This window comes from Oryctolagus cuniculus, chromosome 10 (assembly GCF_964237555.1).
Source record: "Oryctolagus cuniculus chromosome 10, mOryCun1.1, whole genome shotgun sequence".
NCBI lineage: Eukaryota > Metazoa > Chordata > Mammalia > Lagomorpha > Leporidae > Oryctolagus > Oryctolagus cuniculus.
In genome coordinates this window covers 66,398,989-66,411,237 of record NC_091441.1, presented here as the reverse complement: position 1 = coordinate 66,411,237, position 12,249 = coordinate 66,398,989, and the positions used below count along the sequence as shown (strand labels likewise).

Sequence of the window (12,249 nt, the reverse complement as noted above, 5' to 3'; positions counted from 1 at the left end):
CTGTACAATTATCTGTATCATTAGGGCAAATGGTCTCTGGAATAGCAGTATCAGCATAACCTGAGGACTCGAGAGAAATGCAAATTCTTGGGCTCCATTTCAGAACTTTGGAGATGAGACCCAGTGACCCGGTCTAACTGTCTTTCTGGGTGATTCTGAGGCATGCCTAAGTTTGAGAAGCATTACTCTTTATAAATATGGAGGAAAATTCATACAGATCATTGGAACCAAAGGGTAACCAATCCAGTTCAGCAAAAGATTATAACTTGAGGGCCCATGTTGTGGCACAGTGGGTTAAGGGGCCGCCTGCTATGCTGGCATCCCATATGGGCACCGGTTCAAGTCCCAGCTGCTCCACTTCCAATCCAGCTCCCTGCTAATGTGCCTGGGAAAGCAGTGGAAGATGGTCCAAGTCCTTGGGCCCCTGCCACCCACATGGGAGACCTGGAGGAAGTCCTGGCTCCAGACCGGCCCTACTCCAGCAGTTACAGCCTTCTGGGGAGTGAACCATTAGATGAAAGATCTTTCTCTGTCTCTCCCTCTCCCTATGTAAACTCTGCTTTTCAAATAAATAAATCTTTAAAGAGAGAAATATTACAATCACATTTCTTAAATCAGAGAAACTTTTCTAATTCAACATGAAAAAGATACGCGAAATAAAAATATTATTCTTAGGTAAGAAGTTAGCCTATGTGTATGAGAGGGGCCCAAGGAAAACAAAGCACCTGTGGAAAGGAATGAAGCAGCCCAGTATTTTACACTACAAAGTCCTGTCAATACCTCAGTAACATAGGTGATACCAGCCTTCTTCCCAAGGAAAGCACCCTAGGAGAATCCTCTCTGCCTGAGCTAAGTGGACTACCCAGTCTTACATTATTGGGCAATAAAACCTTGGGAGATTAGGCAATTAAAACCTTGGGAGAATTTTACCTATTTCACACCCAATAAATCCTTTATTCAAAAGGGGGTGGGGAGAGGAGAAACTGTGGGAAGAAATGGACCCCATTCCCTTTTTTAAGTCCCAGTCTGAATACAGACTGTGCTCTTAGCCCTTTCCTAAGATACCCACCTGGCCTGCAGGTGTATTCTATTCTTTCTATTGAACTATGCAATCTTGCTCAATCCAGTCTAATGGCTGGGCACTCTCAGATTCTGTTCTGACAGATGCCCTACCCCATTAAGCCTTGTTACCTCAGTACTACTACCCTGTCTCATTTCTGAATTCTTTCTTGTGGAAAGATAAGAAAGAATTCCACCCATCAACATTATGGATCCACCCTATCAGGTGAAATATCTGATTTGCATGGCCTGTAGCTATTTTTTTTAAAGATTTACTTAATTATATGAAAGGCAGAGTTACAGAGAAGCAGAGGCAGAGATGGGTCTTCCATCTGCTGGTTCACTCCCCAGATGGCCGCAATGGCCAGAGCTGGGCTGATCCGAAGCCGGGAACCAGGAGCTTCTTCCGGGTCTCCCAGGTGGGTGCAGGGGCCCAAGAACTTGGGCCATCTTCTAATGCTTTTTTTTTTTTTTTATCAAAGATTTATTTATTTATTTGAAAATTAGAGTTATAAAGAAAGAGGAGAGGCAGAGAGCACGATAGAGGTCTTCCATCTGCTGTTAACACTCCCTAGCTGGTCATAACAGCCGGTGCTGTGATGATCTGTAACCAGGAGGCAGGAGCTTTCTCCAGGTCTCCCAGGTGGGTGCAGGGGCCCAAGGACGTGGGCCATTCTCCACTGCTTTCCCAGGCCCATAGCAGAGAGTTCGATCAGAAGTGGAGCATCAGAGACTCCAACTGGCGCCCATATGGAATCTGGCACTAGAGCGGCTTTACTCGCTATGTCACAGCGCTGGCCACTCTATGGCTTTCCCAGGCCGTAGCAGAGAGCTGGGTTGGAAGTAGAGCAGCTGAGACTTGAATCAGCGCCCATATGGGATGCTGGCAGTGCAGGCGGTAACTTCACCCGCTACGCCACAGCGCCGACCCTAGACCATAGCTATTATACAGTTCACTCCTATTATCCAACGTCCAACTGGTACAGCATAGCTAAAGTGGGCTTTGTGAAAAATAAGCCTGATACTAAGAGCTAAGCCACATCACCTTATCAGAAAGACTTAAGAGAGGCCGGCGCCGCGGCTCACTAGGCTAATCCTCCACCTAGCGGCGCCGGCACACCGGGTTCTGTCCCGGTTGCCCCTCTTCCAGGCCAGCCCTCTGCTGTGGCCAGGGAGTGCAGTGGAGGATGGCCCAGGTGCTTGGGCCCTGCACCCCATGGGAGACCAAGAAAAGCACCTGGCTCCTGGCTCCTGCTATCGGATCAGCGCGGTGCGCCGGCTGCAGCGGCGGCCATTGGAGGGTGAACCAATGGCAAAGGAAGACCTTTCTCTCTGTCTCTCTCTCTCACTGTCCACTCTGCCTGTCAAAAAAAAAAAAAAAAAAAAAAAAAAAAAAAAAAAAAGACAGAAAGACTTAAGAGAATATTTCCCAAAAACAATAACATTAACGTATCTTAGAGATCCTCAGAAGCAAATGAGAAGCAGATTCTAACTTCCAACCCTAAAGGATGAAAGGAGGGGTATAAAAAATTAAAATATTGGGGGCTGGCACTGTGGTGTAGTAGACTAAGCATCCACCTCTGGCACTGACATCCCATATGGGCACCGGTTCAAGTCCCAGCTGCTCCTCTTCTAATCCAGCTTTCTGTGACGGCCTGGAAAAGCAGTGGAAGATGGCCCAAGTCCTTGGGCCCCTGCACTCACGTGGGAGACCCAGAAGAAGCTCCTGGCTCCTGGCTTCAGATCAGCACAGCTCTGGCCATTGCAGTCATTTGGGGAGTGAACCAGCAGATAGCAAATGGAAGACTTTTCTCTCTGTCACTCCCTCTCTGTGTGTAACTCTACCTCTCAAATAAATAAAAAAAAATCTTTGAAAAAAATGTTAAAATATTGAATTGTTTTTAAGAACACAGACTTTACTAATAATCAAAAGATTCTAAAATAGTGACACACAAACTTTTGGCAAGTCTCATGAAAATGAGAAGAGAAAAATAAAGACTAAGACTAAAGAGAATGGCAGATGGGGTGAAAAAAAGGAATTAAAAAAGAATGCTATATTGATTTTTCACACCATGAGAAAATTATGGGCCTGGAAAAATGGATAATTTTCTGAGACCAAAGAAGAGCACAAAATAGAATATTATAAATGAAATCCCCATATGAACACAAATGTAAAAATCTTAAATAATTTAAAACTCTCCAATCAAATTCAATATCTTAGGAGATAATATCCATAATCAGGCAAGATTCATCCAGAGAATGCTCATTATTAGAAAACCTCTTCTGATAATCCACTGTAGCAAAAGATTCAAAAAGAAAACCATATGATGATATCGATTGGTGGCAATAACAAGAAAGATGAATGAACCTCTATTATTTATTTGCAAGCTTTAAAGTAAAGCCCTTGAGTGTTTTTGTTTCATTTCTGCCAATAAAATTGAGCTTCCCAGATAGATATTTTAAAATGTAGTATTGTTATTTTTATTCAGGTATGGTAAGGTCAGTAGATCAAACAATGACTGCTATTGAAAAAAAAAAAAAAAGAGTGTCACTCAGTTTCCAGAATATGGGCAACAGCCTTTCTTGTGATTTTGGGAGGAAAGAAAGGGTGATAGAGGAGAAGCAGGTTAAGGACTGGCTAGTTTAAGGATTTTCAGTAGGCTCTAGGTTGTTAGGGTTGTTTCTCTAATTGTCTTGTACCTGGTTCTATAGTAATTAGGGCAGCCAGTTAGTAGCTCAGGATATGAGGCCCATAAAGTTGATGGATGGGGTGTGGATTCTGGATTAGTTTGCATGTGAAAGGTATGTGTCTAAGTGAGCTGTTTACTACCTCTAAACCTGGGAGGGACAATATTTCAAGAGTTAGCACAGTCCCAGCGAAATATAGAAAATAAAAAGGCACAACTAATACAAATGTTCCTTGACTTGTAATGGGGTTATATCACAATAAATTTACCTTAAATAGAAAATATTGAAGTAAAAAATGGCTTTAATACTGAGAATCTGTCAAGCATCATAACTTAGTCTCAATTTAACTGTGTTCAGAACACTTATATTAGTTGGGCAAAATCATCTAACACAAAACTCACTTTTTAACAGTGTTGAGTATCTCACGTAATTTACCTCATGAAATTTACTGGCTACTGTACTAAAAGTGAAAAACAGAATGACTATAGGGGTGCAATTTCACACCAACATAAAGTGGAAAAACTATTTAAGTCAAATCCTTATAAATTGAGAAGTGATGTACGAAGGTCAAGGAACAAAATTCCAAAGCCTTGCCTTAGTAAAGGAATCTTTGCTATGAATAAAAGATCTAAGAAAAATAGACACCATTCTCCTTTGCAGTTACAAAAGACACTGTTCTGCTATAAATGAATTAAAACAAATAAAATTGACAGTATATCAAATGGAAAATATTCAAAAGATTCTATCAATGTTCTTTGCAATTCTGAAATTAGTGTAATTATTCATAACTACTTCCAACCTGTTAACCTTCTGTAAAATAGAACTTATCCTTGCATGTATTATTCTTGAACAAGGGTTTCTGTGAGATCCAAACAATGGCAGGATGAGAGTGATTTTCTATCACTACAGCTATGAAACACTGAATGTACTAATGGCCTTTATCAGCTCCGTAAGAAAAAAGAAATGAGGCAAAAATTTACCTAGAATACACACACAAACACATACATGTAAATATAAAACTTTTAAAAGGTATAAATCAAAATGTCAATGACTATGTGTCAGTAGTAGCACTACACATGAACTGCGAGATAATTCTCCATGTCTTAAATTCTGTATATTTTGGAACCAGAGGCACTAAATCCCTTTGTTCTCAACTATTTTTTAAAGGATACTAATATAAGGCACAGTCTCATAAGATACAGTTGTTTTCCCTCCAGAGCAAAGGACACATCTGTTCACTGTTCTAAATAATAAATTCTCCTTCTAGGGCAAAGATCAGGCAGACTTCCCACCACAGAAGCTTTGAATTCCTCTCCTGTAATACAACCCACTGTGTATGCAAGTGTATTGCACACATCATATGAAAAATAAGGATCAGGGCAGGTGATGTGGCATAGCCCATAAAGCCACTGCCTACAGTGCTGGCATCCCATACAGATGCCAATTTGAGTCCAACCTGCTCCATTTCTGATCCAGCTCCTTGCTAATACCTGGGAAAGCAGTGGAGGATGGTCCAAGTGCTTGGGACCCTGTACCCAAATGGCAGACCCAGAAGAAGCTGCTGGCCACTGGTTTTGGATCAGTCCAACTCTGGCCACTGTAGTATTTGGGGAGTGAACCAGCAGACAGAAGATCTCTCTCTCTCTCTCTCTCTCTCTCTGTAACTCTGACTTTCAAATAAATAAATAAATAAATATTCAAGAAAAACAAGGATCAGGAAACAGGCACAAATGCCTATTACTATATTTTGTGACTGACCCAGAAGTTCTATGTCTTCCAGTATCCATGAAACTGACTAGCTTGCCAGCAGCGTAAGACCTCAGATCCCTCAGTTTTTCTTTCTTTCTTTTTTTTTTTTAATTTTTATTTGACATATAGAGTTAGTGAGAGAGAGATAGAAAGGTCTTCCTTCCCTTGGTTCATCCCCCAAATGGCCGCTATGGCCTGCGCTGCGCCAATCTAAAGCCGAAAGCCAGGTGCTTTTCCTGGTCTCCCACGTGGGTGCAGGTGCCCAAGCACTTGGGCCATCCTCCACTGCCTTCCCAGGCCACAGCAGAGAGCTGGACTGGAAGAGGAGCAACCGGGACTAGAACTCTGCGCCCATATGGGATGCTGGCACCGCAGGCGGAGGATTAACCAAGTGAGCCACAGTGCCGGCCCCAAGATCCCTCAGTTTCTGATAAGGCAATTTCTACTTTCATTATTTGTAAGCATATTTTCTGATATTTATAAAATAAACATGTTATTACATTACTTGCATAATAAAAGAAAAAATGTTGGGGCCTGTGCTATGGCACAATGGGTTAAAGCCCTGGCCTGAAGCACCTGCATCCCATATGGGCACAAGCTGCTCCACTTCAGATCCAGCTCTCTGCTAATGTGCCTGGGAAAGCAGCAGAGGATAGCCCAAGTCCTTGGAGCCCTGCACCCACGTGAAAGACCTGGAAAAAGCTCCTGGCTCCTAGCTTCAGATTGGCTCAGCTCTGGCCTTTGCAGCCATTTGGGGAATGATCTAGTGGATGGAAGATTCTGTCTCTACCTCTCTCTGAAATTGTCTTTCAAATAAATAAAAGAGGGGGCCGGCACTGTGGTAGGTAAAGCCACCGTCTGCAGTGCTGGCATCCCATACAGGCACTCGTTTGAGTCCCAGCTTCTCCTCTTCCAATCTAGCTCTCTGCTATGGCCTGGGAAAGCAACAGAAGATAGCTCATGTCCTTGGGCCCCTGCACCCACGTGGAAGACTCAGAAGAAGCTCCTGGCTTCGGATTGGTGCAGCTCCAACCACTGCAGCCATCTGGGGAATGAACCAGAGGATGGAAGACCACCCTCCCCTCCATCCCTCCCTCCCTCTCTGCCTCTCAAATAAATAAATCTTAAAAAAAAAAAAAGGAATAAAGATAGATGGATAGATGTAAAAAGACATTCATAATATTTAATAACAAAAACTGTTAGCATTTATTGAGCACTATGTGCCAAGTATTGTGTTACCAATAATACACTATTTTCACTGCCACAACAATTCTTCAAAACACTACTGTTCTTGATGAGACAGACACACAGACACACACAGAGGTTACAGAAGTTATATAAATTTATCCAAGGTCAGACTTGGGAAATGGGTGTTAGTATCTTTGCCTGTTTTGCCATCAAGGGTCAGGAGGTAGGGAAAGCATTACCAAATCTTTGTGAGGTCTTGGATTTTTTTTTCCTTGAGTAACTGTGTTAATCTTAGGAAATAAAAAACAATTGGGGGCTTTTGCTTGGCACAGTGGTTAAGTCACTGCTTGGGCTGCATACACCCATATTAAGAGCGTCTAGTTAGAGTCCCAGCTTCTCTACTTCTAATCCAGCTTCTAGCTTCCTGTTAATGTGCCTCCTTGGAGGCAGCAGATGATGATTCAAATACTTGGGTCCCTGACACCCACGAGGGAGTGCATGGAGTTCAGGGCTCCTGGCTTCAGTTTGGTCCAGCCCTGGTTGTTCTCTGCCTTCCAAATAACATAAAAATAAATAACTTTTAAAAAAGAAAAACAATCATGTCCCTAAGAAATAAAATTTACTTCTAATAGGCTTACATATAAGTTATAGATTTATTTTATATCCATCCTGCTTTTTATAAGTAATTACTAACATACTAAATTGGAGCCTTTTTTGCAGTTCCAAGAGAGTCAAAAATGTTTAATTAAATTATGTACCTTTTTTCCATATGGCTTCTCTACCATATTGCTGTCACTGTCAGAATTTTCACTCTGAACTGGTTTTGTGAACCCAGATTTGGGCATTTTATAGCTGTTCAGCTAGCTTCTTTTATCAGTCTTCTCATCCTGGATCTGTAAAGAATGGATAAATAAGGGTTACTTATACACAGTAGAATCTACTAAAAGTTTATGTACCACAATTAGTGCAATTCTGTCTTCTCTATGTCCCTCCCTATAAAATCATTTCTTTTCACAAAGAGGCTAGCTATACTAACCACTTAATAATTTAAGCTTATAATCCAAGTTCTGTTGTTCAAGTCTATTCAGCCTATCACTAAAATGAGAAAAAGAAAATTACCTTTCTATTACTTGCCACCTTCTCTAGACTAGTAATACCTGGAGTCTTCTTTGTACCTGGGAACAATGAAATGAAGCAGTAGCAAAGGGTTTCTTATTAAGCATGGATTCAGAGGTAGGGAGCTTCCAATACTTTTCCTGGTAGCTGTTGTGTTAGTATGGAAGCATTTCTGCAGACCCAACCAAGAAATTGAAGTGCTGTAGATTGATATCTAATTCCCTTTATCAAACCCATCCGATTTAAACTCTGTAGAGGAATTTAAAATCCTTCACTGAACATCTCCAGGCACTTTATCAACCTATTTGTTGACAGAATACTTATACTGTGCTATAATTATCACTTCATGCAACATTTTCTTTCCAATTTATTCAGCCTTTTCTCTCCTACTTTGAAAGCTGACTACATAGGTCAAGGACTCTCCCAGAAGCTTATGCTTACAAGAAGCTTATAATTGAGATAAAAAATAGGGGGGAGGAGGTTCTACACATAAAAGAAGCAGTTATGAGGCTAGCTCTGTGCTAATAAACTATTAACCATATGTGGCTATTTAAATTAATAAAGATCAGATAAAATTCAAGTAATGATTGCACTGACAGGCACTATGACACAGCAGGTTAAGCCACTGTTTGGGATGACCACATCCCAGTGGAGTGCCAGTTCGAGTACCAGCTACTTTGCTCTTCCAATCCAGCTTCCTGCTAATGTGCTTTGGAGGCAATGGATAAATGCTCAACTGCTTGGGCCCCAGTCATCCATGTGGGAGACCCAGACAGAGTTTCTAGCTCTTGGCTTTAGCTGGGTGCAGCCCTGGCTGTTACAGACATTTTGGGGGAATGAAGTAGCAGATGGAAAGTATCTTCTGTCTCTCCTTCTCATGAATAAATCTTTAACAAAAAATAAAATAGCTACTGTATTATACAACAGATATACATTTCTTTCATCACAGAATGCTCTACTACACATCAGTGGGCTAGACTGACGCTCCTAGCCAAGTGAAGCATTACTTGGGCCACAAAACATACAGAAATGATTAACAAGTTATATAACAAGTTATATTATATTCCTATAATATCTATATATAAATTATTAAAATTCAGATACCTTTACCAGCTTAGTAATAAAATCTGCTATGCTCTTCAAATTTTTCTTTTGGTGCTTTAAAATTTGTTTGGTTTTAATGGAAACAAAACCAAAAAAACTTAAAAGAACTGAGCTAATTTCTAAATTGTCAAAAACCACAGCAAATTGATCTGGATATAGTCAAATCAGAATATACCACAACAGGGGCAGGCATTTGGTTCAGTGGTTAACACTTTGCTTGGGACACTTGCAACCTATCCAAGTCCCTCGATTTGTGTCTTGGCCCATCTTCTGATCCAGCTTCCTGCTAATGTGTACTCTGTGAGGCAGCAGGTGACGGCTTGAGTGGTAGAGTCCCTGCAACCTGCTTAAAAGACCCAAATTGAGTTCCTGGGTCCTGGGGCTTCAGTCTAATCCAGCTCAGGCTGTTGCAGACATCTGGGGAGCGAACCAGTATGTGGAAGAAAGACCTGGCTCTCTCTGCCTTTCAAAAAAAAAAAAAAAAGTATCAGAACATTTAAAAACTGCCTAAATTCAAATCTTTCATTAAAAATATTTATTTGAAAGGCAAAGTGACAGAAGGAGAAACAGAGATGGGGGTGGGGGAAGATTTTTTTATCCACTGGTCCATTCCCTAAATGCCTAAACAGCTGGGGTTAGGCCTGCAGAAGCCAGGAACTTCACACAGATCTCCTTAGAGAGTGGCAGGAACCCAAGTACTTGGGTCACCATCTGCTGCCTTCCAGGTGCATTAGCAAGAAGCTGGATCAGAAGTGCACAGTAGCTGGGAACTTGAACTAGGAACTCCAATACTGGATGCAGGGCAAGACAAGCAGTGGCTTAACCTACAACATCCACCCCCAAAATCTTTCATTTTACAGGAGAGAAACAAACTTAAAAGAAATTAAGGAACTTTTCTGACATTTCACACAAGAGGCAAAGCTTACTTTGGGGCCATTCAACTGTTAGAACTCTAACCATATTATAACACAGCACCAACCGTAAAGCTGGTTTTATATAAAGCTTACAGAGTTACAAGTCACAGAAAAACACAAAAACTCTGACCCAAAAAAGCAAACTGAGCTGCATGAAGTCAAAAACAGCCTGAGACTACAAAGATAAAGTATCTGTTTTGCAGATGAAGCAAATTAAAACTAAAGGAATATCATTTTTTGAGAAAAATTGTACATCAATAATATACTAAATAGACCATATGTTGGGAAAAGCTTACACTATTTTTCAGAAGCTGCATTTATAAAAACATAACCCAAAAGAAGGCAATTAGTGGAAAACTGAGGAATAAAAATAGAAGCAATAAATAATAAAATGACTAATCCAAATATATCAATAATTATATGAAATACAAATGGTTTAAACACACCAAAGACAGAAATTTTCAGGAGGGAAAAATGTGACCAAAAAGAAATTCACTTTAAATACAACAATAAAGGGAAGTTAATATAAAAGAATGGGAAAGATATGCCAGGCAAACACTAATCAAAAGAAAGCAGAGAGCAGGCATTGTGGTGCTCCAGCATCCCACATCGGAGTGTTCGTCTGAGTCCCAGCTGCCCTGCTTCCAATCCATTCCATTCCATTTTTTCTTTTTCCCTCTCAAGATTTGACAGGCAGAGTGACGGAGAGAGGGAGAGAGATGGAGAGAGGTCTTCCATCTACTGGTTCACTTCCCAAATGCCTGCAATGGACTGAAGTGGGCCGATTTGAAGCCAGGAGCTAGGAGCTGCTTCTGGGTCTCCCAAGCAGGTACAGGGGCCCAAACACTTGAGCCATCTTCCACTGCTTTTCTAGCTGGGACTTGAACCAGCATCCATATGGGATACCAGCGCCAGGAGGCAAAGGCTTAACCTACTAAGCCATGGCACCAGCCCCTTCAATCCATTCTTAGGGTAGAAAAGTGTGTGTGTGTGTGTGTGTGTGTATGATTTATTTACTCATTTGAGAGGCACACAGAGAGAGGGAGAGACAGAGAGAGGTCTTCCACCCGCTGGTTCACTCCCCAAATGGCCACAACAGCCAGAGCTGGGACAATCTGAAGCCAGGAGCTTCTTCTGGGTCTCTGACTTGTATGCAGGGGCCCAAGCACTTAGACCATCTTCTACTGCCTTCTCAGGCTATAAGCAGAGAGCTGGAAGGGAAGAGGAGCAGCTGGAATACAAACTGGTAACTGTGGGGAGCAGCTCGGACTAGACTAAGTTACTGGAATTAAGACTTATTCTATGCATCTGCTCTCCTACAATATGGCGCTGGGAGAGGAGAAAACAGCTTCTACCCAGCTGCCTCCAGTTCAACCAATAAACTGTAGGACTTGCTCCTGATTGGAGAGCAGCGTACTCGGCGTGTGGGCAGCCGAGTTGGGATTGGCGGAGAAGGACTATAAAGGAGGAGAGAGACGGCATGCACCAGGAACATCTATGGGGAACATCTAAGGGAACCCGTGCAGCCCCCGAAAGAGCCGGCCGGCGGTGTGCCGCTCCCCTGCGGAAGTGGGGAATGCGGCCAGGGGGAACTGCCCTTCCACGGAGGTGGAAGGGATAGTAGCCAACCCGGGAAGAACCAGCAGCAAACCCGGGGAGGGCCGAGCAGACAAAAAGAACAGCGCAGGGTTCAGTGTTGCTCCTCCACGAAGAGGGGGAGCGACAGTAACCATATGGAACGCCGGCAGCACAGGTAGAAGCTTAACCTACTATGCCATAGCACTGGGCAGGGGGATAAATATTTTTAATATTTTTAGGACTATAGTCACAAATATAAAACAGTAATAAAAGAAACAAAAGAAGACATAAATAAATGGACAGTTACAAGTACACCTGGTACATGGATGAGAGCACTCAATATTGTTAAAATGTCAATTCTCCCCAAATTGTTCTATAAATTCAAATGTAATCCTAGTCAAAAATCCCAGGTTTTTTGTTTGTTTGTTTGTTTTTTGTGGAAACTGACCAACTTTTTCCAGAATATATATGGAAATGCTAATGCCCTAGAAAAGTCCACAGAATTTGGGGGAAAAATAAACTGGTAGATTCACGTTACCTGATTTCTATACTTTATAGAAAACATTAAGCAAGACAGATTAAAGACATACAAATGTACCTGTGTCCAGTTGATATTCAAAAGAAACTGCCAATGTAATTCACTGGGAAGAGGATATATTCCTTTTTTTTATGGATATATTCCTCTTAACAAATGGTGAACAACTGTATATCCATATGCAAAAAAAAAAAAAAAAAAAAAAAAGACTGACTCTTACCTAACTCCACAAAAAAGTACCTCAAAATGTATCACATATCTAAATGTATGAGCTAAAACCATACAACCTCTAGCAGAAAACAGATTATTTTAGTGGCT

At 41.6% G+C, this 12,249-nt stretch overlaps 1 protein-coding gene across 19 annotated transcripts in view; it reads right to left on the bottom strand.

The window, feature by feature from the left end:
* ANKRD12 (ankyrin repeat domain 12) overlaps positions 1-12,249 on the bottom strand; it is a 144,765-nt gene that overhangs the window by 102,022 nt on the left and 30,494 nt on the right. For 17 of the 19 annotated variants that reach the window (XR_011379433.1, XM_051852132.2, XM_051852131.2 and 14 more), the window contains one exon: positions 7,443-7,577. Coding sequence is in view for 18 of the 19 variants with exons in the window: in XM_051852132.2 (XP_051708092.2) it covers positions 7,443-7,529 (87 nt within the window). In the remaining variant the exon portion in view is untranslated. Of the gene's footprint in view, positions 1-7,442; positions 7,578-7,803; positions 10,554-12,249 lie in introns of those variants that run through there. The other 2 variants (XM_070050468.1, XM_070050465.1) reach the window with 2 other exon arrangements.